We start from the raw sequence: 26,793 nt of genomic DNA, 5'->3' as shown, positions 1-26,793 counted from the left end.
GCCACCAAATGCAGAATACCCACAAGCTTTAGGAAATGTTTCTGATGTGTAAGATCAGACTAAGCTGCAAACACAGAGCATACTACAAAACCTTGGCTCGGATACCAATTGTTGCGGAAGCGACGATAATATTAATAACAATATTATCAGAAATATTTAGATAATTATTATGCCAACAATTATACTAAGAAAATTCCCAGTTAAATTGGAGGGGTCACAATGGTCCCGCTTAAAACCCAACAACTAGACAGAACTCACTTAGATATTTATAGCAATAATAACTAAATAAATATAACCAACATAAAGCTATTAAATAAAAGCAAACAAATAAGAAATAAAATACCAGAGTTTTAACGAGGTTCGGCCAATTTAGCTTACGTCCTCGGACACTACCAAATTAATATTTCCTCTAGAAATATTACAAAGGAGAAGATTTTGGGATGATACAACCAAAGGGGGAGGGGTTCTATATATAACAAACCAAACCCCCTCCATTTCTATCTTTTCCTAATGTGGGATATTGCCAATATTCAACAACGGTAAGTCTATAATGTATTGTTTTATGTAATGATGAACTTCAATGAAAGTGATACAAATTCAATCTAAAGTTTGATGATATGCAACCAATTATTAATTAATTAGCAGCCAAATTGAAAGCAAAGATGGAATAGGAAAGCCATCATCTTAAAATTATGATTTTCTTCCAATAATGTTTTGTTTAATACCATAATCAACTACAATGAAAGCTCCTTTCAAAATCATATATATTAATTTGAATGCATAAACTATTAAAAGCAACTTCAATGAAATATATTTATTTTATGTTATTCGAAACATATATTTTATTAAAAGAGAATTATATGAAATTATAATTTCACGTTATATTATCCCTTTAATATTGTAAATCTCTTTTTCATTCTAATTTCTTATTTTTGCTTAAAAAATAAATACGAAAAAACAATGGTGTCTGGTGGCTTTTTTCTTGTTGACATGTACAAATTTATTGTAATTGCTACCATAATCATAAACCGCAAGTTTCAGTGTAAAATTATACAGAATTTTCATGTCCCATTACCTGCAAATGATCTTAGGTCTTGAAATAAATATTGGACCACTTCTCTGCTAGGGTCCAATTGGGACATTTCACAGTTGTAGGAATGAAGCCACAAAATAATTCTTTGTTTACAGTCATAGCTCAAATATTAGTAAATTTTTAAGGGACTGGTACAAATTTTGCCCAACTCATAAATGATTGTTTCCTTCGTCTACCTGTAGTAACTTATTTTGATGGCAAGTCAGTAACACACATAGAGAAATATGAATGAGTTTCGAGGTAACAGGCCATCATACATGTATGTTCCAACATTAATGTATTGTAAATCTTCAGAAAATCTTTATTTATTCAAGAGTAAAATATGTTTTCATTTACTGTTTATTTTTTTAAAAAAATTTGTAAAAAAGGCAATGTAAAGACAAATTGTTCATAAACATAATTATATATTAAATTAAAAAATAAACAGAAACGAATAGTAAAATAAAAAAAAAAGAATAATTTATTTTAATAAGAAGGAACAAATTAAAAATTAAAAAAAATAATATGATAACCTAAATTGACCTAATGAACAAAATTAATAAATCTTGTAACTCAAAAATCAAAAATCCTAAATTTGCCTAATAAATAAAATCAATAAATTTTGCCCCTAAAAGAAATAAAATCTTAAGAACATGCTGGTGCATTGAAATCTCTTATGGTTACAAATGCAATTGAATGAGCAGCGATGCTAATGGGTTTCAAACCATCCACAAGCTTTGGCTTCAACGCTGGTATCTCCAAAGAGTCTGAAAGTTCTAGTGGTGTTTCGTTCAACAATACAATACTGCTTAAGATGTTCCCATCTTTTGGAGTCAAATGATACTCTTCTCGCTTTTTATGTCCTTTAAATTCAAAATTTGGACTTCCACCATTTAAATTTAGATCATGGAAAAGATCAATTTCAAATGAGGTATTTTTCGATAAGTTGATGAAAACAAAAGAAACCCCAGGCTGCAACCAAGCAAAAATTTAATAAATAAAAAATTAAATTAAAATTAATTGAGTCAACCAAAATAATAAAAATTACCTCCTTTTTGGCACAATGAGAGTATACACGCAAATATGGAGAACCCTTATGTGTGACGGAAATAACTTTACTCCCCATAACTCTATGCCACAAAAGTGCACTGCAAAAGATATTTTAACAAATGAAATTAAAACAAATGAAATTAACAACAAATATGATGGAAAATATATGAAAGATACCCGTAATAATCTGGATTGGGAACAAATGTGGTAGTAGTAAGAAGAGCATAATTGCCCCCGATCAAAGCTTGTCTACAATGAACTTTATGGTTATAAACTGATGTCATTCCCAATTGGTCCAAGTACCTGTTGGAGTCATAAGTTAATCATTAGATTTTAATAGGGCCTTTAAAATAATCAACTTATAAAAGATTTGAAAAACACTTACCAAAAGCCAAATGCAAATGTATACGACACTAATTGGCCACCAGTGTTATAAGCTCCACCCGATTCACTAACCCATGCACCAGACCATGGTGCAAATTTGTCAATAGCATTTGAAACATCTTTAAATGTTTGAGCAATTTGAGTCAAGAAAAATGGATCTTGGACACGACGAACCACATCTGGGTTATTACCTGCATTAATCATCAATAATATTAAACAAATCATGGAACAACAATAAATAATAATAAAAATATTTTAATTGATATATATAGATGGATACCGGGTCCAAGATTATAAATATGATGTGTAACTCCATCAATAACGTCATGTCCTGAAGCATCGAAAAAAGTATCAAACCATTTCTTGTCATAGAAACCTCCTGGGCCTAAAAACTTAGGTTGAGTTTTTGGATTTGGATACATCTCTTTTACAAGATTTTTAATTCTTGCCATATCTTTTGCATATTGTTTAACTTCAATCCTAGCACTAACTCCTACTCCACACAATTCATTTCCTAAAAAAATGAAAAAAAAATAGCATATGATGAGAGTCAATCATATATAAACTAATCTAAAAACATAAATTTATTGATGTTAATCAAATATTGATATTAATCAAATACCTAATTCATAAGAGTCAATTTTATATCCTTTGGAAATTGTATAACTCATGAGATCCCAAGCATTATGTGAATACTGATATTTCTGAGATGATATATATATATGTATTGTTGAGTGATTTGAAATATTGATATTCTGAAATTGCTATTATGAGTTAGTCTATGTGTTGAGATCCAATATACTTAACCGTTTGCATTAATTTTCTTGTGACGAAACTCACATTGAGCTTCATAACTCACTCCCTTTTTATTTCCATCTCTATAGATAACCCGCTAGGTTAGGATGTGGACATGACATCTAGAGGGACTTGGCTCGGCTTTTCTTTTATTAAAATATTTATATTTATTATTTGATATTTTTGTTATTCAGAGACTGTATTGCTTTTTTTTTCAATTAGTGGCATGAGACTTAGGTTTTGAGTCTAAATAGTACGCATGACAGTTAATTTAATTCTAGGTTATTAAATTTGGGTTTTTAATTATTTATGCATAAAATCTGGTTTTTATTAAATTCTAACTAAGATGAATATTAATTTTTCGCCGCCAGATTGTAATTAAATTGTGATTAATAAGTAAATGGAAAATTAACTAAGTTTTCTTAAAAGTAGTCATCGTTACATAGGAAACTTAAACTAAATCGGTTTTTGATAACTCGTGAATTTTTCTAAAAAAAGACTAAGTTTTCTACTATAATAAAATAATAAAAAAGGTGTTTAATATGACCGTTTTATAAGTTTCGATAACTCTTTTAGGCCATTTCGGTGGCTAATGTAATCTTCCTAATTTGGGCTTAACATCTAGACCGAGTTGGGGAGGTTACAAAAAACTCTAGTGATAGTGTACCAAATATTATTCCAACTTTGGTTAATAAGACTTCTACAACATAAATTATTGGTCAAATCACTATTTAGGGCCTTAACTTGGCAATTACTCCCATATTGGGGTTTGAACTTTTTTTTGGGCCCAAAACTTGACAATTTTTCTTACATGGGATCTAATCTTTAGGGTTTTAAGAAAATATTGGTGAAGCTTGAACAAAATATGTTAAGACGCAAATGTAATAACAATTGTTAAATTTAGGCTCAAAAAGTGTATTAACACTATAAGTCATTTAATACTACTGAAGGTGTTATACATAGATTATGTTTTTTATTAACTATTTAAAGAGTAAACTATACAGATAGTTACCTAACTATAAAAAATTTTCATTTTAGGCACCCAAAATAAAAAAGTTAACAATTTAAGCACCTACATTACATAGTTCGGTCATTTTGATCACTCCCGTTAAATTCACAAACGACAAGCTGATGTAGTAGTTAAAAAAAGTATAATAACAAATTTAGTCTTAAAATTTTACATACTATATCAATTTATTTATAATTTTAAAAAATTATTTCTAGTTACCACTATTCTGAAGCCATGTAATTGGGGGTTCCAAGCCCGTGTGCCATATATGAGCTAGGCAATCAAATTTCTAATAGTAGATATGGAATACCAATATCCCCTAGAACAACTTAGTTAGCTTCATTGAGAAGAAAGTTTAAGAGGTTTAAGGTTAAGAACCAAAATCCCTTTCGAGTGCAATTCCAAAATCCCTTGCGCACCAAATTGGTCCCATACATATAGACGTTAGACATATCAAATGTAAATTAATTACTCTGTTGCTATCTTAAGCATTAACAAGAAAAAAAATTACATAATCTTCCATCTATTTAGTACATCCCTTCAAAACGGAAGGCAACGGAAGCTCACCAACGGATCCCTCATAAATTTTCATAACAATACATATTTGCAGGCAAAGAAAACAAAACTCATTTCATAAAAAGATAATCAACTTTTGTCTTGAAAGCAAAATAATCTATATTAGCTGCAACACCCACATTTCCACATATAATAGAAATTTCCTGAAAAGAATAAATATTAATCACACATTGGCACTTGTAATATAAATCATCAATCTTATCCAGCAAAGTCCTCATATCATTTGACTTAATGAGATCCAGCATCTTGATGGCAACTTCATGGTACTGGTCATATTCGTTAGTCAAATGATGATAAGTTGCTAACCAAACATCGGCAAAGGGCCCCCTTACAATTATATGCCCAAGTTTCAATACTAAAGTGCCAATTCTTAAAATCAAGATTAAATTGATATTGTTATTGGCCCAATTTGCCCGGCCTACATGAAGCAAATAAAACAGTCCAAATACAACAGTCCTTTTACAATAAAATGGGCCCAAAACCCAAACCCAAAATACAGAGGCCTAAAATACAAGAACAGTGGCCCAAAACAGATTCAGGAAACCCTAGGCTTTCTAAGGTGAATGTTTGCACCGCAGCCACCTAGCCAGTACCTGCATGGCAAGAAAAGCAAGAAATAGTATATGGCAAGGAAATCAAAGATTTGCAAATCAAATAAATCAAAAAGATTTGTTTCTTTATGTTGTTGATATTTCGGCTATAAAAAAGCCATTGATATACGGTGAAACGGATTCGAAAATTAATAAAAAAAGCTATTATTTTCACAGCGAAACCGAGAGTTTAATACGGAGAGCAAAATCGATCAAAAAGGTTGATACTTACAATTTTTATTTATTTTTTCTACTGTTATATTTTTTTTACAAACGAATAAAACAAAGTAAAGAGGAAAGAAACAACCTTTAGTGGTGCCCAGATCGCTGTGGACGGTCGAGGTAGTCGTCTCCGAGGATAGACGGCCAGAAACCGAAAGGTTTCTCGAAGATTTGGGGCTCTTTTAGCAATATTTTGAGGGTTTCGGGGCCAGATTTGGGTTTAGGGGCTTCGAAAGGACCAAATAACTCATTTTCCCTTTTTCGGCCACCGTAGACGGCGGTGCCGTCGTCGGAGATCGGCGGCTGACGCGGTGGCCGACGATCGCTTGATGCCTGGGCCCTGGCCGAATGAACTGGGGGGGAAGAGTTTTTTTGAAAGTTTTTTTTAGATGGCTTTAAAATGATTTTTTTGGAAAGATTGGGCTTTTATAGGGTACCAAAACGGTACCGTTTTGGGAGAGCCCCCAGACACGCAAAACGGCGTCGTTTTGGGGGGGCCGACCCGAATCTGACCCGACCCGGCCTAGGATCCACGTGTTTTTATGCGGAAGGGTAAATTGCACTTTTAGCCCCTCCGCCTTTTAATGTTTTTGCAATTAAGTTTTTTTATTTTTAGAATTTACCCCTTTAATTTATTTTGGATTTTAATTTAGTCCTATTTGAACGACGCCGTTTAGGGGAAAAGGGAGAATTTCCTTTCCAGCCCCTCTATGTTATTCGCGTGTTCAATATGGTCCCTTAGTCTGCATTTATTTGTGGATTTGCCCCAGATTTCCATCTCCAATTCAAATTAGTCCTTTTTGTTATTTTTTAGAGAATTAATTAATTTCAATAATATAATTATAATTTTTATTTAAATTTTTTATAACTTATATATGTAATCATTAATTTCATAATCTATATATTTTAATACATATTTTAATACTTATATTTTAATACATATTTTATAATCTATATATATCTATCTATTTATATATTTTTCTTTATTTTCGTAAATGCATTATAGATTTTATTAATTTCATAATCCATATTCGTATATATAAATCCATATGTGTGTTTTTTATTCTTCATAATTTCAATGTATATATTATACACACACCCTATAAATTTATTTTTTTTCACTCGTTTATTTATTTGTGTTTTCATTTATATTTTAAAAGAATGTTTCTTTATTTTGCTCATTTATTTGATATTTTGCATGTCATTGATTATTATTTTTTATTTGTATTAATTTCGTGTATTTTTTGTTCATATTATTCATATATCATTGTTGTATTCATTATTTGTTAAAGCGGCATTTATTCATGCATCAAACGTAGCATTACACCGTTATTTACTCAAATTCTTAAAAATAGAAAACTTTGAAAAATAAAGGAAATACTCATATTTAGGATCTTCGAAAGGATTGAGCCCTAACGTATTGGGTTCCAATTTTCTTCGTTGAATCTAATTATCGAGAATGCTCTTTAATCAAACAAAATAAAAGCTTGTTATCGGGAATTCAACATGTCATGTCCTAATGTATTGGATGTGACGCGTTGATTTCTCGAGATGAATATTTTTTCCCTAAAAAATAATAAAGGAAATATTCAATGTTTAGAATTTTGAGAAATTGTGCCCTAATGTATTGGGCCACGATTTTTTTATAAATCTTAAACAAATAAATATTCTTTTAAATTTTATTACACGAGTATTTTAGACAAACTCATTTTTGAAGAAGTAGAATATCGTGCCCTAACGCATTGGGTGTGACATTTTCTTTCTCCGAAATGAGAAGAGTCTTAATAAGTAACGCATTTATTAAGTTTTTACTAAGGATCATATTTTTTAACTCTCGACATTAAGACACTAATTAATCAACTAGGTACCAATTTTTGGGCGTTACGAGGGTGCTAATCCTTCCTTCCTTGTACGTAACCGACTCCCAGATCCGTTTTTCTAAAACTCGTAGATCAAAGCCGTTTTTAGGTGATCCAATCACACCTCAATAAAAGATTGATGGCGACTCCCAATTTTTCATTTTTTTAAATCAAACTAATTTTTGTTTTTTCAAAAAAATGGTTTCGACAACTTGGCGACTCCGCTAGGGAGAAAGTTTTGAGAGTTGAGCCATAAAGTTGATTAATTTCTATCTTATGATCGAAAAAATAAAATTTGTTTTAAATTCACAATATCCTTTTGCATTCATTATTTTCATGCTTAATTGATCTAAGTATTTTAGTTGTTTTCTTTGCATTGTACATTACATGTGTTGGATGATTTTACCTTCTAAGTGGGAGTGAGAAACTATTCCTTCGTGAGGTTCTCACCTCCGTATAGGATAGTGGATCGCTTTCAGGATACTTCTGTACCTCTGCCTTCGTGAGATTCTCATCTCCGTATAGTCATAGGGAAATGTATTCCCCTGAAACGAACTTGATCTATCTGAGCCTATAATGGGTGAAGATCGAGGAATCTGCTGGTTCAGGTACCTTTGCCCTAGAAGCCGAACCTCATATAATGAACTTTAGGAATCCACCTTAGGTAGAACTACACTGAACCCTAGTAGATATCCGAATAGGTGTTTTACTATTTCTTGATTATATTCTATGTTTATATATGATACTGAATTTTTGTGTTTTATTTTGATTACATGACATGGCATTTCATTTCATTATAAAAGGCGTCGGTTCATATTCAGTTGCTAGATAGAAAGCTTATCATGGAAAAAGGGTTTCTTGATAAAGTGGAGGATAATGCAGTTGTCCGAACTTGGTCTGAAACAACACAGCAAGAGAAAGGCGATAGTTTGGCTAATGGATATGTATCATAATTATGGGACTTTACTCGCATCGGTGTAACTCAAAACAATTTGCAAAAGTTGAAGGAAATCTAGGACCAGTGGAATGACGAGGTTAAACAGCTATTTTATAATAATTATGGGGATTTGCCATATTTGCTTGATGTGAAGGTAGACAAGCATTTGTTTCGAGCCCTCGCCCAGTTTTGGAATTCTGCTTACAGCTGCTTCACATTTGGGAAAGTCCCTACGATAGAAGAATATGTGGCTTTACTTCGATGTTCAAAGTTTCAAGTAGATAAAGTCTACTCAAGAGCTGTAAATGTGCCAACCTTTTCGAAGAAGCTAATGAATATAACGGGGATGAGTGAGAAATGGGTTGCTGCACGGATTAAGCAAAAGAGGGATAGCAAGTGCATTCATTGGAAGAGTTTGAAGGATTTAATTCTAACACACCCAGATGTGAGGAAAAGGGTAGACGTCTTTGCTTTGAGTATATATGGCTAAGTTGTATTCCCCAAAGCTTTAGGACATGTTGATGAAGTAGTCACTAATTTATTTGACCGGCTTGATAAGAGGGTTACACCAACTCCGACAATTTTGGCAGAAACCTTCAGGTCATTAAGTGCATGCCGGAAAGCGGGAGAGGGTAGATTTATTGGATGTGCGCAGCTCCTACTCGCTTGGTTTCACAGTCACTTTTGGAAGGTTGATAGGGTTTCGTATCGGGTTTTCTCCGAAAATTATTCGCCACTAAAAGAGATTGTAACCACACCGAGGAGAGACGAAATTCCAGAGGAGAAGTGGATGGCAATTCTTCAGAATCTTTAAGAAAAGGACATCGAGTGGGGAGCCCCTTGGTTGCTTCCGAATGAGATCCTGTATAGATGTGGTAATTTTGATTGGGTTCCTCTGCTTGGATTTGGGGAGCTGTTGGATATGTCCCATTACTAGTGCTAAGGCAGTATAGGTCAAGGCAATTTATACCTGCGACCCAAGGAATAGTTTATTGTGAATTCTCATACAGGGATGATGGTTATAGAAAAAAGATTCAAGAGATATCCAGTGCATGGAAGCAAACTCGCCGGATGAAAAGGTTAGTCGTGGGTCCGATGACAGCTCCTGAGTATAATGAATGGTGGGTTAGGAGGATCAATGATAATACACCCAAGTCAAATCAGGAAAATAGCTAGTCAATAGAGGAATATTTGCAGGTCGTCCCTTCTGAGTTGGAAATCATAAGACAAGATTTTGAAAGAAGAAATGCGGATTTAGAAAGGAAGATAGAACAAATGGAGGAAGAGAAGATGAACTTAAGATTAGACATAGATGTTCAAAAGCTCGAAACTGAGAAATTAAGAAAAAGGAAAAACAAGGCTGAGGAGGAGTTGGATAGTTTGAAGGCAGATTATAAAAAGTTACGTCTGTCAATGAGAATTGTCGAGCTGGGAAAAACTTTAGAACAGTGGCGAGCAGAAATTCGTGAAGAAAAGGACAAAGCCGATAGATGGGAACGAAAATTCCAAGAGGTGCAGATACGAAACGAGGCTTTAGAAAAGAGTTTTTCAGATAGCCAAAGAGAAAAATGTGAATTAAAGGATAGGGTGACCGAGTTGGAAAGATCTCTTCGTCAGTATCGAAATCGAAACTCCGCAATAGAGTTGAAAGCAAGCTTGAGCAAGATTGAGGAAATGAAGAAAAGAATAGAAGAACTAGAAACGGCATTGCAAAATCGTAAGATCCGGATTGAGTACTTGGAAGCAAATGAAAGTTGTAATAATGAACAGCTTCATTACTTTCAGAATCAAGTTAGGATCTGAGATCATATGATGAGGGAAGCTGTGGTCCAGATTTGAGAAGTGGCTAATCACATGCAGACTTCAGTGGTGCAGGCTGACATGCTGAGCGTGAGGTATGAGTTAGAGTCAGATCGGGGGCAAAAGTTAGCTTTGTTACTTAGAAAGATTAGAGTTATGAGTAGTAGGGCAAAGCCTTATTTGTAATTCACTTTATGTAAAGAAATTTATTTTCTAGTAAAGTTTTCCTAAATGGAATTAAATCAAAAGTGACACCTTTTTTGCATTCATTTCATGCATTGCATTGCTTCATATGCATTAAAAATGTTAAAAGATTTTAATTGATATAAATCATTCCTCAGTTAATCTGGAAACCAACCATCCTACCAAACACCGCTACGGTACTCGAGCAAAAACTAAAGAATGGACCAAAGGATAGAAATGCTAGTACAGTTCCAAAAAGAAATGCAGGATCAGCTTCAACAACAAATGAAAGAGTAACTCGAGAAGATTCCGTAGAATATGATGGACAAAATGATGGAATCTCAGGGGAAAATAATGACTCAGTTAACTCAGTTGTTGACTGGAGAAACTGATAAAGGAAAGAGCTATGTGCTCAATGTTAAAGAAGGAGACAGTGAGGGACCTGTTTATCCCCCTAGCTTTACCCCTCAGCATGTTGAGGCATATCCACACAAATCTTCTTTCACCATCAAGCCTCAGCAGTTTCAGGCTGGTGCTGCAACACTAATGAATTTTCAAGCTGGATCAGGCTCTAACCCCGGAGACAACCTTGTTAATCCTGCTATCCCTGACTTCGATGAAGCAGCTGGAAAAGAAAAAATGAAGGATGAATTGCCAAAACAGCTAGAAGAAAAGTATAAATGACTGGAAGAAAAATTTAGAACAATGGAAAGTACTGAGAGCTACCATGGGATTGATGCTAAAGAACTAAGCTTGGTTTCCAATTTAGTACTCCTTTACAAGTTCAAAATGCCAGAGTTTGAGAAGTACAATGGAACTAGTGGCCTCGAAGCTCATATTACCATGTTTTGTAGGCGGATGATTGGGTATGTTAATAACGACCAACTGTTGATACATTGTTTCCAAGATATCCTCACAGAGGCAGCATCCAAGTTGTACAATCAATTGAGCCGTACCAGATTAATTCGTGGAGAGATTTAGCACAGGCATTCATAAAGTAGTACAGTCATGTAACTGACATGGGACCTGATAGAATCACTCTACAAAACATGGAAAAGAAGGCCAGTGAAAGTTTTAGACAATACGCACAGAGTTGGAGGGAGGTTGTCATCCAAGTTCAGCCATGTCTTCTAGAAAGAGAGTTGACAATGTTTTTCGTTAACACATTGAAAGCCCTATTTATCACACATATGTTAGGAAGTGCCACGAAAAGCTTTTCTGACATAGTTATGAATGGTGAAATGATAGAAAATGCTATCAGAAGTGGGAAGATTGATGCTAGAGAAAGTGGTAGAAAGTCGGCCTCGAAGAAGAAAGAAAATGAGGTCAACAACCCAAGTTCATATAGAAAGGGTTATTCAAAAATGATTACGATGAATCAGTCGAGAAAGGTGGCTGTTAACAAACAAGGTTCATCAAAACAGGGACCTGACACAAGATAAAACACGGAGAAGCTTTAATTTATGCCAATTCCAATGTCGTATAGGAAGCTGTATCAAAATTTATTTGATGCACATGTTGTTTCCCCTTACTACTTAAAACCTTTACAGCCTCCGTACCCCAAATGGTACCATGCAAATGCATAATGCGATTATCACGCGAGAATCATAGGGCATTTCATAGAAAATTGTACAGCGTTTAAAAAGCTGGTTGAAAGACTTATAGACATGGGCATTGTTAAATTAGATGATTCGCCCAGTACAGAGAACCCGTTGCCTAATCATAATGATAATGGAATGAACATGATAAATAGATATATGGGTAGAAGAATCAAGGAAGATATCGCAGAAGCGAAAATTCCTTCAAAATGGGTCTGGAAGAAGATGGTAGAAAGGGGGTTGTTTGTTTTGGATTCGAAAAGAAGCTTTGGAAGGGTAAAAAAATACTGTGAGTTCCATAACGAGGAGGGACACGAGATTCAAGAGTGTACAGAATTCAAAGCCTTAGTTCAAGGCATGATGGATGACAAAGAAGTGGAGTTTTACAAAGAAGTTAAGGAAGAAGGAAGTAATGCGCATTGGAATCAATGAAGGTTCCAAAAGTAACTCATCCTATCATCATCATCTCACGACCAAAGAATGATGAAGTGAGAACACCAGTAATGCCAAAGATTATAATTAAGAAACCTGCAACCTTTTCTTACCAAGATAGTAGGAAAGTTCCGTGGAACTATGAGTGCAATACAACTATCCCAGGAAAGGAGATTACAGAGGATCAGAGTATAGGTGCTTATCCAGAACCTGTGAAAGGAAGGGCCATAACAGTGGAACAAAAGAAGGAGAAAATAGCTAAGCCTGTGTTATCCATCAACGAGCCAGTGAATGAGGAAGAAGCTGTGGAATTCCTCAAATTTTTGAGGCACAGTGAGTATAGTATTGTCGAACAGTTGCATAAACAACTGGCTCGCATATCTGTACTAGCCTTACTATTGAATTCAGAAGTACACCGAAGTGCGTTAATGAAGGTGCTGAACGAAACCTATGTGGCCAATGATATTTTTGTTAACAAATTGGATCGATTGGTTAATAATATCAGTGCTGATAATTTCATATTCTTCAATGATGATGAAATACCACCTAGGGGCATGGGGTCTACTAAGGCTTTGTATATTACTACACGATGCAAGGGGTATACCTTGCCAGGAGTGTTGATTGATAATGGATCGACATTGAACGTGTTGCCATTATCCACACTTAACAGGCTTCCCGTAGACAGTTCGCACATGAAAACATGCCTAAATATAGTGAGGGCATTTGATGGTATAGAAAGAAAGGTCATGGGAAGAATTGAGATACCCTTACTGATTGACCCAACAGTTTATGATGTGGATTTTATCGTAATGGACATCAAGCCCTCCTACAATTGCTTATTAGGAAACCATGGATACATTCAGCGGGGGTGTACCGTCATCATTGCTTCAGAAGCTGAAGCTAGTATTAGAAGGTCGACTGGTGACAATAAACGCCGAAGAGGATATCATTGCGGCAGTATCTAATGAGGTGCCGTATGTGGAAACTAATGATGAATCGGTGGAATGCTCTTTTCGATCTTTGGAGTTTGTAAATGCAACATTTATTCCTAAAGGAAGCAAAATTCTAGTGCCTAAAATATCCAAAACTACAGAGATGGGTTTGCAACTATTGGTAGGGAAAGGAGCTTTACCCAAAAGAGGATTAGGGAAATATCTTTAAGGAAGAATTGAGATTTTGGTGTTAAAAGAGAAACAAGACCACTTTGGCTTAAGGTATAAGCTAGATAAAGGACAGAGAAAAAAAGAGTTAGAAAAAAGGCAGGAAAGAAGAATGGCACGTCTAAGTGGGGAGAAGATTAATTGGGAGCCAATGATAATTCCCCACATATCCAAAAATTTCTTATCTGGAGGGATCATTCATTCTGAGAGAAGGATATTGATTGAGGAAAGCATCGAAGAGACGTTGGAAAATAAGCACATCAATGCCATAAATGAGGATGCAAATGAAGAAGGGAGCTTGTTAGGCATTTGTCCTTATGAACCTGAGAGTGTTCTAAATAATTGGATTGCGGAAGAAATGCCTGAAGTCTTTAGAACTTTTTTAGAGTAATATTTAGAACAAACTTGTTGTTTTAGCCTAGAGACAATAAGAACTCTTTTGTGAAATAGGCTTATGTTCAAACATCATTATTTTAATAAGATACATCTTTACAATTATTTCGAGCAAATATTCTTTCATTCTTTCCATACGAGTAAACATATTAACTCATTCTTTCATTTATAATCATATTTCACAAATAATTATACGTAAATTCATACATTCTTTTGTAACTATAATAGGTCCCTATATATCAACGACGTGAATGACGCCGATACAAACTCAGAGTTTCCTTTTGAACGAAACATGTGTTCAGAGGGATCGGATGACTTTGAAGGTGACGTAGATTGTGGTTTACCTTTGGACTTGTTGAGGATGGTAGAACAGGAAGAAAAACAAATCCTACCTCACAAGGAATCAATAGAAATTGTGAGCTTGGAAGAAGGAAAAGATGTGAAAATTAGAACTGAGATTTCCGTAGAGACAAGACGAGACCTCATTGAATTACTCTAAGAATTCGAAGATGTCTTCGCATGGTCATACCAAGATATGCCCGGATTAAGCACTGACATTGTAGTGCATCGCCTTCCTATAAGGGAGGATTGCAAGCCAGTTCAACAGAAGCTCAGAAGAATGATGCCTATTATTGTGCTTAAAATAAAAGAGGAAGTCAAGAAGTAGTTTGATGCTGGGTTTTTATAGGAGGTCAAATATTCTGAATGGGTAGCCAACATTATTGTAGTCCCTAAAAAAGATGGAAAAGTACGAATGTACATGGATTACAGAGATTTGAACAAAGCAAGCCCAAAAGATAATTTCCCATTGCCACATATTGATATTTTGGTGGATAATACGGTGGGATATTCGCTGTTTTATTTCATAGATGGCTTCTCAGGATATAATCAGATAAAGATGCATCCTGAAGATATGGGAAAGACTACATTCATTACTTTGTGGAGAACATTTTGCTATAAAGTGATGCCATTCAGATTAAAGAATACGGGAGCAACATATCAGAGAGTCATGGTAGCCTTGTTCCTTGACATGATGCACAAGACGATTGAGGTTTATGTTGATGATATGATTGCCAAATCTAGAACAGAGGAGAAACATGTACAGGTCCTAAGGAAATTGTTCTTAAGACTAAGAAAGTTTCAGCTCAAGCTTAATCCAACAAAGTGCACTTTTGGAGCCAGGTCAGGAAAGTTGTTGGGCTTCATAGTCAGTAAAAAAGGAATCGAGATTGACCCCAACAAAGTCAAGGCAATACGAGATTTACCGCCACCGCGTACTCAAAAAGAAGTTCGAGGTTTTTTAGGAAGACTGAATTATATTGCTCAGTTCATTTCACAGTTGACCGAGAAATGTGACCCCATATTTCGTTTTCTGAAGAAACATAATCCAGGTGTTTGGAATGAAGAGTGCCAGGAAGCTTTTGAAAAGATAAAGCAATACTTATCAAACACTCCAGTGCTGTCGCCACCTAGCCCGGATAGACTATTGATTTTGTATTTAATGGTGTTTGACAATTCCATGGGATGTGTGTTGGGTCAACATGATGCGACTGGAAAGAAAGAAAAGGCGATATATTATCTCAGTAAAAAATTCACTAATTGTGAAATGAGATATTCATCTATTGAAAATTATGTTGTGCCTTGATTTGGACGACGGTTGAGGCAATACTTGCTCTACCGTACGATTTGGCTAATTTCAAAATTAGACCCTTTAAAGTATATGATGGAATCAGCTGAGTTGAATGAGAGGATGGCTAGATGGCAAATTTTGCTCTCCGAGTTTGACATAGTATATGTAAGTCAGAAGGCCATCAAAAAGAGTGCGATAGCAGATTTCTTGGCTAGCAGAGCTTTAGAAGACTGTGAACCTCTCAACTTTGATTTCCCGAATGAAGACTTGATGTCTGTAGTAAATACTGAATAGGATTCTCAAGAAAGTCATTCTTGGAGGTTAAACTGTGACGGAGCTTCGAATGCGGTAGGTAATGGGATTGGGGCAATCCTGGTATCTCCAAATGGAGATTATTATCCTTTCACCAGTAAATTGGACTTTGATTGCACCAATAACATGGATGAATATGAAGCTTGCATCATGGGTATCCAGACAGCCATAGAGCAGAAAATTAAGACGCTAGAAGTATATAGAGACTTGGCATTGGTAATATACCAACTAAAAGGGGAATGGGAAACGAGAGATCCCAAGTTAATTCGTTATTGGAGATTGGTTCTGGTATTGATTGAAGAGTTTGACAACATTACATTTTGTTATCTCCCACGAGAAGAAAATCAGATGGCTGATGCTCTGGCTACATTAGCTTCAATGATTAAAGTGAACAAATTAGAAGACATGAAGCCTATTCAAATTAGTATTTATGAAATCCCAGCCCACTGCTACAGTATTAAAAAAGTAGAGAATGATAATCATACTTAGTACCAAGATATATTGCTATATGTGAAGAATCACGAATTTCCAGATCAGACAACGGAGAATGATAAGAGGACATTAAGGAGACTAGCTATTGACTATGTCTTAGATGGAGAGATTCTGTGCAAAAGGGGAAAGGATCGAGTACTGTTGAGATACGTGGATGCTGTAGAATCTAAGGAAATTTTAGAAGAAGTCCATGAGGGTGTTTGTGGAACGCACGCCAATGGATTCACCATGGCAAGACAGATCATGAGATTCGGATATTACTGGTCCACCATGGAAAGAGATTGTATTATTTATGCCAATAAGTGCCATAAATGCCAAATTTATAGGGATATAATACACGCGCCTCCTTTAGCTCTTCATGTTATGACTTCTCCATGGCCTTTCTCTATGTGGGGAATGGATGTCATTGGGCTAATATCGCCAAAGGCTTCTAATAGACATCGTTTCATTTTCGTGGTTATTGACTACTTCACTAAGTGGGTAGAAGCAGCCTCATATGCTAATCTCACGAAGTCAACAGTCAGTAAGTTCTTGAAAAAAGAAATCATATGTTGATATGGAATGCCTGAAAGAATCATATCTGACAATGCGTTGAATTTAAATAACAGCACAATAGTAGAAGTCTACAGTCAATTCAATATTAGACACCATAATTCATCATCATATCGCCCAAAAATGAATGCTGCAGTGGAGGTGGCCAACAAAAATATCAAGAAAATTGTAAGGAAAATGGCTGAAAATTACAAGGACTGGCATGATAAGTTACCTTTTGCTCTTCTTGCTTATAGAACATCTATCAGGACTTCTATTGGGGCAACGCCTTTTTCTTTGTTTTATGATATGGAGGAAGTTTTACCCATTGAAGTTGAAATCCCTTCTCTCCGGGTATTGGCTGAGTTAAAGTTGGATGAGGCTGAATGGATCCAATCTCGGTATGATCAGTTGAACCTGATAGAAGAAAAAAGACTAAAAGCTGTTTGTCATGGTCAAATGTACCAGAAACGAATTATGCGAGCTTATAACAAAAAGGTTTGTCCTAGAGAATTTCATGAGGGGGACTTGGTGTTGAAAAAGATCCTCCCTTTACAAAAGGATTTTAGAGGGAAATGGATGCCAAATTGGGAAGGACCTTATGTTGTAAAAAAGGCTTTTTCTGGAGGAGCTTTGATTTTGATTGAGATGGATGGTAAAAATTTGCCGAATCCTGTAAACTTAGAGTCAGTTAAGAAATATTTCACCTGAAGGAAAAGGTGGGATCAAAGTGAAAACCCGCAAAGGGCGCTTTGAACCACAAAAAAAAAGGAGAGGCCAAGGTGAAAACCCGCATAGGGTGCCTTGAGACCAAAGGGGATTTGAGTTGAAAACCTGAAAACGGCGGATCAAATATTGATCAGATTGGGGCATATGGTGATCTTGCTATACCTAAATCAACAGAAAAGGGTAGGCGACATCTTGGGGCATCGACGAAGTACTGTAGACCTCCTAAACACATGTTAAATTCAAAATGGTTCTTAGTTTGTAGGAGAAGTTCAAGTTGCGATATCCGAGACATCTACTCTTTATATTACTTGTACTAAATTTGTTTGTTCTTGCAATACTTTATTCTTTGCTGTTCTTGAATATTTTTTTCTTTTCAAGACACTTGCTATCAATAAATTCTTTTTTTTTTGAATTCGAGCTATGCCCTAAATTAACTCATTTCTTAGTCAGTATTTTGATCTTTGTGCAACCATGTTGCATTAGAATAATGATTAATGGACTAATAAACTTTCACAAAGGAAGTTTTGCATATTACTCTAGAAGTTTCTAAATAATACAGTAACCTAAAACAGGACTATTGTTTAGAACGCACCAAGTTTAAAAGTTAAAATGTCTAAGAAGAAAAAGTCTAAATTAAGACTGTTCTTTCAGATTTTGTTGTCCAAATGTTGATTGAACGAGATGACAAGAAATCTTGATTGGTGACAAAGCATCAAGGGATAGGAAGAAGTTCCCTTTAGAAAAGAAATTCTTCATTTGCGCATAAGAATTTAGTATGACACCCGGGGAATGGTGTAAAGGACCAAGGAGTTTCATGATCTGCATCCTTGAGTTACGATAGGAGAAGATTGAGGAAAAACCAGATTTTTCTACCTTTGGGTCACAACGAAAGAAGATAAAGTGGGACAATTTGACTAAGTTTTGCTTGGGAGACACCAGCCAAGCAAAAAGGGCGCTGTAGCATGTTAGCAATAAAACCTTAATAAATTTTGAGTGATGACAACCTAAATGATAAAGAAGGATCATTTTCGAAAGAAATGTCATTCTGCATTCATTCAAATGTCATTCATACATGTCTAGTTAGGAGCATTTGATTTATTTTGATCATGACATCCTAATCACTAGGCATAATTAAGTTCATAAAATGAATTTTAAAGGTCATGATTCCCAGAGAACAGATCAGTAAAGCTACAAGGCTTATCTCCCTGAAGTTGCAGTGAAGTGGACTCAGGTAAGCAAGTCTTATCCTCCTGAAGTTGCGGTGGGGCAGACTGAAGATGGCGAATCTTATCTCCCTGAAGTTGCAGTGGAGCAGATTAAAGCCAATAATCCTATCTCCCTGAAGTTATAGTGGAGCAGATTAAAGTGATAAATCTTATCTCTCTGAAGTTGCAGTATATTAGATCATATCAAGTCTTATCTCCCTGAAGTTGCAGTGGAGCAGACCCAAGATGGAAAATCTTATCTCCTGAGGTTGCAGTGGAGCAGATTAAAGCCAATAATCCTATCTCCATAAAGTTGCAGTGGAGCGGATTAAAGTGATAGATCTTATCTTTCTGAAGTTGCAAAGAGTAGATCATAGCATGTCTTATCTCCTTGAAGATGTAGTGGAGTAGACCCAAGAAAACGAGTCTTATTTCCCTGAAGATGCAGTGGAGCAGACTCAAGAAAGCAAGTCTTATCCCCCTGAAATTGCAGTGGGGCAAACTGAATAAACAAATCCTATCTCCCTAAAGTTATAGTGGAGTGGATTAGAATAATGGAACTTATCTCTCTGAAATTACAGTAGAGCAGATCGCATCAAATTTATTTTTAAGTTGCAGCAGATCAAGTTGAAGCTATAAGTCTTATCTCCCTGAAGTTGCAATGGAGCAGATTAAGGATAGCAAATTTTGTTCTCTTGAAAAACTACAATGTACAAATCCTATTTCCCTGGCATTGCAGTGCAGTAGATTGAAGCACTAGTTCCTATACCTCTGAAGAAGGAATGTGGCTACTTGAAGAAGAAGAGTACCAAGGTCCAGCACGACCGGACAAAATTGGGCATTTTAAAAGTTTTTGCTCTGTTTCCGTTACACGATAACGAGCAAAGAGGGGCAGCTGTAATTGGCCCAACGAAGCAAATAAAACAATCCAAATACAACAGTCCTTTTACAATAAAATGGGCCCAAAACCTAAACCCAAAATACAGAGGCCCAAAATACAAGAATAGTGGCCCAAATTACAGTGGCCCAAAACAGATTCAGGAAACCCTAGGGTTTCTAGGGTGAATGTTTGCGCCGCAGCCACCTAGCCCGTACCTGCACGGCAAGAAAAGCAAGAAACAGTATATGGCAAGGAAATCGAAGATTTGCAAATCAAATAAATCAAAAAGATTTGTTTCTTTATGTTGTTGATATTTCGGCTATAAAAAAGCCATTGATATACTGTAAAACGGATTCGAAATTTAATAAAAAAAATTTATTATTTTCACAGCAAAATCGAGAGTTCAATACGAAGAGCGAAATCGATAAAAAAGGTTGATACTTACAATTTTTATTTTTTTTTCTACTGTTATATTTTTTTTAACAAACGAATAAAACAAAATAAAGAGGAAAGAAACAACCTTTAGTGGTGCCCAGATCACCGTGGACGGTCGAGCTAGTCGTCTCCGAGGATAGACGGCCAGAAATCGAACGGTTTCTCGAAGATTTGGGGCTCTTTCAGCAGTATTTTGAGGGTTTCGGGGCCAGATTTGGGTTTAGGGGCTTCGAAAGAACCGAATAACTCATTTTCCCTTTTCTGCCACCCTAGACAGCGGTGTCGTCGCCAGAGATCGGCGGCCGACGCGGTGGCCGACGATCGGTCGATGCCTGGGCCCAGGTCGAATAAACTGGGGGGAGGAGTTTTTTTTAGATGGCATTAAAATGATTTTTTTGGAAAGATTGGGGCTTTTATAAGGTACCAAAACGGTACCGTTTTGGGAGAGTCCCCAGACGCCCAAAACGACGTCGTTTTGGGGAGGCCGACCCGAATCCGACCCAACCCGGCCTAGGATCCGCATGTTTTTATGCTGAAGGGTAAATTGCGCTTTTAGCCCCTCTGCCTTTTAATGTTTTTGCAATTAAGTTTTTTTATTTTTAAAATTTACCCCTTTAATTTATTTTCGATTTAAATTAGTCCTATTTGAACGACGCCGTTTTAGGGGAAAAGTGAGAATTTCCTTTCCAGCCCCTCTATGTTATTCGCGTGTTCAATATGGTCCCTTAGTCTACATTTATTTACGAATTTGCCCCAGATTTCCATCTCCAATTCAAATTAGTCATTTTTATTATTTTTTAGAGAATTAATTAATTTCAATAATATAATTATAACTTATATATATAATCATTATTTTCATAATCTATATATTTATTTTATAACTTATATATGTACATATATATATACTTATATTTTTAATACACATTTTATAATCTATATATATATTTATATATTTTTCTTTATTTTCGTAAATGCATTATATATTTTATTAATTTCATAATCCATATTTGTATATATAAATCCATATGTGTGTTTTTTATTCTTCATAATTTCAATGTATATATTATACACACACCTTATATTCTTTATTTTTTTTCACTCGTTTATTTATTTGTGTTTTCATTTATATTTTAAAAGAGTGTTTCTTTATTTTGCTCATTTATTTGATATTTTGCATGTCATTGATTATTATTTTTTATTTGTATTAATTTCGTGTATTTGTTGTTCATATTATTCCTATATCATTGTTGTATTCATTATTTGTTAAAGCGGCATTTATTCATGCATCAAATGTAGCATTACACCGTTTTTTACTCGAATTCTTAAAAATAGAAAACTTTGAAAAATAAAGGCAATACTCGTAGTTAGGATCTTCGAAAGGATTGAGCCCTAACGTATTGGGTTCCAATTTTCTTCGTTGAATCTAATTATCGAGAATGCTCTTTGATCAAACAAAATAAAAGCTTATTATCGGGAATTCAAAATGTCGTGTCCTAACGTATTGGATGTGACGCGTTGATTTCTCGAGATGAAGATTTTTTTCCCTAAAAAATAATAAAGAAAATATTCAATGTTTAGAATTTTGAGAAATTGTGCCCTAATGTATTGGGCCGCGATTTCTTTATAAATCTTAAACAAATGAATATTCTTTTAAATTTTATTACACGAGTATTTTGGACAAACTCATTTTTGAAGAAGTAGAATATCGTGCCCTAACGCATTGGGTGTGACATTTTCTTTCTCCGAAATGAGAAGAGTCTTAATAAGTAACGCATTTTTTAAGTTTTTACTAAAGATCATATTTTTTAACTCTCAACATTAAGACACTAATTAATCAACTAGGTACCAATTTTTGGGCGTTACGAGGGTGCTAATCCTTCCTCGTACGTAACCGACTCCCAGATCCGTTTTTCTAAAACTCGTAGATTAAAGTCGTTTTTAGGTGATCCAATCACACCTCAATAAAAGATTGGTGGCGACTCGCAATTTTTCATTTTTTAAAATCAACAACTAATTTTTGTTTTTTCAAAAAAATAGTTTCGACAGATATAATATGTAAAAGTTGAGGGTTAAATTTGTTATTATATTTATTTTTAACTGTCACGTCAGCTTGCCGTTTGTGATTTTAACGAGAGCGATCAAAATGATCAAATTATAAAAACGTGAGTGCTTAAATTATATATATTTTATTTTAAATGCCTAAAATAAAATTTTCTTATAATTGAGTGATTATTAGCTTACCCCTAAAAAAATCATAATTTAATTTATCCTCATCATTATTACTCAATTTTTGCTTATATTCTCTTGACTTAATTCCAGTATCATTTTTTTTTAGTTTGTTTTAGCATTATATTGAAATTATTAAAGATCATATAAACATATGGGTGCCATAAATGTGTTGTGCTTAACAACTGCGTGTGTAGTAGCATTGCAATTTTTATTAACCCGAAGCAAAGATATATTTTATTGACAAAGTTACCACACTATACTTACATATATATTATATGTAAACTCACTCAGCTTTTCATCCTCTAAATCTCGTACGCCATTCCAACCCTTAGAAGCCTGGTTTGTGGTATCATCATCACTTTCTCCCCTTGACTGAAGTTTCTCCTCAGAAAATTATAGCCATAATCCACAATCATCCTCTTTGTGTAGGAAGAATTGGGTTTAGCCATCACTTCAGCTTCTCCTAGGAGGTAAATAATTCCTTCATCCTTTGCTTTCTGAACAAACTGAATCTCTTCTTCAGCCCCCAGTATGGGTGGTGCTGCTGATATGATCCCACTCGACGAGTTATTTGATTTGGCCACATTGAATGACTGGATGGAGGCTGAGGAACGATGAGATTGGTTGAGCTGGTTCAGTGTTTCCTCCACAAAAACAGCCCTTCTACTACTTCCTTTATCTTTTCCTTGATTTGCTAGAATATTGGAGCTCTGGGGCGAGTTCTCTACAGCTGCGGCCTCTCCTTCAGCCATGAAATATTCATGACGAATGAATTCCTTCAACTTCTCAACCAGTTGTTGCTCAAACTCTACAGGTGTTCCCATGAAATCCTTATAACCATATCTTACAACACAACGGAACATTCGATACTCTCTTGGTTCCACATGTCTGAAGAGAAAACGCTCCTCTAGTGTTACCTTGCTGATTGGAAGTTTCTTAATGGAGACAAAGACTAGAACTGAATGGATAGAAGGAATGCTGGAAATGAAATGAGGAAATATGGGAGGTATGCCTTGAACCAACTCCGAGTACAAAAGACCGATTCCTGGTACCCGGTTTATCCTTGGATCTTCTACCAGTTGCTTAATGTATTCCTTTGAAACCTTATTGTTGAGCTCAAATTCGTATCTTTTTTGGTGCACGTAGTGCCATATTCCCATGATTGTCATTAGGATAAGTGAGAAGGCCAGTGGAAGGTAGCCACCTTCAACGAATTTATACAAGACTGATGAGAGATATATGGTCTCTATAGTGCCGAAGAACACACAGAAGAGAGCAATCCATAATATGTTTGTCTTCCATATAACAAGCATGATAAGTGTAACCATACATGTTGTGATCACCATTACAGCTACAACAGCAATTCCTGTAAACCGAAGAGAAATGAAGTGTTATCCTTGATATTAATTTCACTTAACTACAATTCATATACCCAAATAAGCTTCAGAATAAAATTTTAAGTTTTGCATTTCAAATTTTTTGAAATTTGGGTTACGAGCTTAATTACCATATGCGTGACCGATATTTTCTGTGGTTCTGAACCCAACGGTGACTGCAACACAGGCAATCATGAGCATGTAGTTGACTTCTGGTATATAAACCTGCCCCTCATACTCAGTGGAGGTGTGGACCACCGTAACTCTTGGAAAACATCCCAGTGTTAACGACTGAGAGATAATTGAAAATGCTCCTGATATCATAGCTTGGCTTGCAATGATGGAAGCAGCTACAGCTACCACAAATGTTGGCCAATAGATTGGATCTACATAATATCCAAATAAAATACATTGTTCATAACAAAACTTGTTTTCGAAGCATCCCTTTTCATACTAGTCTTAACAAAAGATGTTTACCTGGAATAGATTTGTAGAAAGTGTCCCCAACGTGTTCAGGGTGTTTTGTGAGGTAGGCAGCTTGGCCACTATATACAGTAAGTAAAGCAGGCAAGGTAATAGTGGAGAAACTAATCTGCAGATCCATGCACAAACAAATGTTGAATAACATATATGTACAATAGTTTCCTATCAAACCATCCTATTTTCCACGGGTTGCGTGAAGTAAATAACTTACTTGAACTGCTCGAACATTGAAGTGACCCAGATCAGCAAACATAGCCTCAGTTCCTATTGTCAAATGTCCATAGAATTTAGACATAAAAGGGAAGGGTATCAAAATGACAAAAAGAAATGAAGTAAAAGCTGGAAGCACTCACCTGTAATGCAAAGTACTACTCCTCCAAGTGATATCCACCCGTCCTTACCGCGTCTTTTGAAGTAATCCACTATATACAACGGATTAAACGCACGTAATACACCCCAACCATATGTGAAGAGGTTGTACAAACCAATGCCACTTAGCAAGGTAAACCACAGGCATATGATTGGGGCAAATGAATATCCCACTTTGTCAGTTCCAAATCGTTGAACGCAGAACAGGATGACCAGAATTACCACAGAAATTCCCACCACAGCGTCTGAATATTATTCAATCATTTTACGTCAATACGTGTATTTATGCAGGCAAAAAATGGTTGAAGAAGTAAGAGTTATACCTTGCCCCAAGGAGTCGATGCCACCAACCGCAGAAAGAACTGTGGAAAAGAAAGAATATTATATTAATGTAAATGAGTTATAAGTAAATGGTTAATAAACGCACTGTCTTGATTGAGTCGATGGTAGTGACAAATTGTGAGCAGATATGTAGGGAATACTTGAGATAGATGGGGTCAAAACCCCATCACCTATAACCATTGAAGTCGCAAGGATAGTGACCACGAAAATAGTAAGTTTGGCTTTTAAACTGTTCTCCATCTTTCCTCTAATTTTATATGCTCGATTCAACTGGCTGGATGGAGTGTCCAACTGGTAGTTAGACAGCTCTCTATCCTCTGGTTGTTGATTCGGAAGTAAGCTCAGTTTCACATGTCGGCACAACAAAGAATACAGCGCAAACGTTCCACCTGATCAATCATATAAATTAACTATGGTAGATAGCGCTGACCGCGTAGCTAGGTAGGAATAACTCTATTTAATTTTACCTTCACCGTTGTCATTGGCTCTCAAGACGAGGAATGCATACTTAAAAAAAGGGATTAGAACTATGGAGTAGATGATGAGGGAAAGAACCGCAATAAGGTTATCTTGGTGACCAATACCGTCAGTGAAAGTACTGGCGTATACATAAAGTGGAGATGTTCCAATATCTCCGTATATCACTCCAATAGACTGAAATGCTAAACTCAACGTCCTTATCCAATCCACCTATACAAAATTACATAAAGTAAACAAAAGTTTGTAGGTTTAGGCAATAAATAAATGAGTGTAGTCCGGAGCGACAACCTTGGAATGGGGGGACTTGGTTGAAGAAAATGAAAGTCTGCCAGCCTCCAAATTGAGAGAATCCACACGGCGCAGCTTGGCCCACGAGAACTTTCGTTCTTTTAGTCGGTTTTTATCAGCTTCTGCTACTGCCATCTCTATCTCCTCACCTTTCTCCACATTCTCGGCCATACCTGGTTTGTTCTCTTCCATAAGTTGCGATGACGGTGAGAAATGAAGTGAAGGGTTGGCAATTTATTTATAGGCATTAAGGTCAAACGATCTGGATTCAAGCTTAACTTAATTAATGGATTTATAATTTGATTTATGAATGAATGGCATAATGCAACATGTGAACAGCATTAAAAAAATTATTTTTATTTATTTTAATAGTTCACTTCTGTGTAAAAAAAATATTTACAAATAGGAAAATTCTTTTTTTAAAAAAAAACTTAAATAGGGATTTTAATTTCTAAGTTATGTCAATTTTATACCTTGATTTCCATCTTGGCATAGAAGTTAATTTGGAGTTTTTCTCTTTAGCATTTCTTTTTTTTTTTGGAATATTTTATTATTTTGGTTAAAAAAAGTAAAACTATCATTTAATAATGCAATAAGATAATATAAAATAAGTTGGCACTACCTTATGAATTTACATAGTGAAAACGGAGGCTACAAATTTTTTTTTTATATCCATGTAAAATTAATATGATTTTATGATTAATGTTTTATAAACCTGTTTAAATATTAATTATATATAAAATTATATGGACATAAATAGATTTCTTTTCAATAAAATAAATTCCATTCAAACATTTTTGTCAGAGAAAGTTAGTAAAACTCAATAATATATTGTTGATGTATGCTAGGTCTAAAATAAAAATATGATAAATTAATGTTCTTTTTTCCTTCTCTTTCCAAATAAATGTACAACGTTAGACATATTATTTTAATAAATTAGTGTTGGAAGTAT

General features: G+C 35.2%; 2 protein-coding genes across 2 annotated transcripts; both read right to left on the bottom strand.

Moving 5' to 3' along the window:
• Positions 1 to 1,717: 1,717 nt before the first annotated feature.
• Positions 1,718 to 2,406, bottom strand: LOC107921522 (heparanase-like protein 2). The gene is made up of 3 exons (XM_041086403.1): positions 2,300 to 2,406; positions 2,121 to 2,220; positions 1,718 to 2,044 (listed from the first exon to the last, which is right to left on the bottom strand). The coding sequence occupies exons 1-3, from the start codon at positions 2,404 to 2,406 to the stop codon at positions 1,718 to 1,720; spliced, it is 534 nt and encodes a 177-aa protein (XP_040942337.1).
• Positions 2,407 to 22,714: 20,308 nt separating this feature from the next.
• LOC107921113 (potassium transporter 5) lies at positions 22,715 to 26,061 on the bottom strand. Its single transcript, XM_016850985.2, has 9 exons — positions 25,842 to 26,061; positions 25,541 to 25,763; positions 25,214 to 25,462; positions 25,055 to 25,093; positions 24,716 to 24,976; positions 24,574 to 24,626; positions 24,357 to 24,471; positions 24,011 to 24,265; positions 22,715 to 23,869 (listed from the first exon to the last, which is right to left on the bottom strand). The coding sequence occupies exons 1-9, from the start codon at positions 26,031 to 26,033 to the stop codon at positions 22,806 to 22,808; spliced, it is 2,451 nt and encodes an 816-aa protein (XP_016706474.2). The 5' UTR covers positions 26,034 to 26,061; the 3' UTR covers positions 22,715 to 22,805.
• Positions 26,062 to 26,793: the final 732 nt, after the last annotated feature.

The sequence above is a fragment of the Gossypium hirsutum genome, chromosome D01 (genome assembly GCF_007990345.1).
Source record: "Gossypium hirsutum isolate 1008001.06 chromosome D01, Gossypium_hirsutum_v2.1, whole genome shotgun sequence".
Taxonomy (NCBI): domain Eukaryota; kingdom Viridiplantae; phylum Streptophyta; class Magnoliopsida; order Malvales; family Malvaceae; genus Gossypium; species Gossypium hirsutum.
This window is presented reverse-complemented; position numbering and strand designations above follow the sequence as displayed.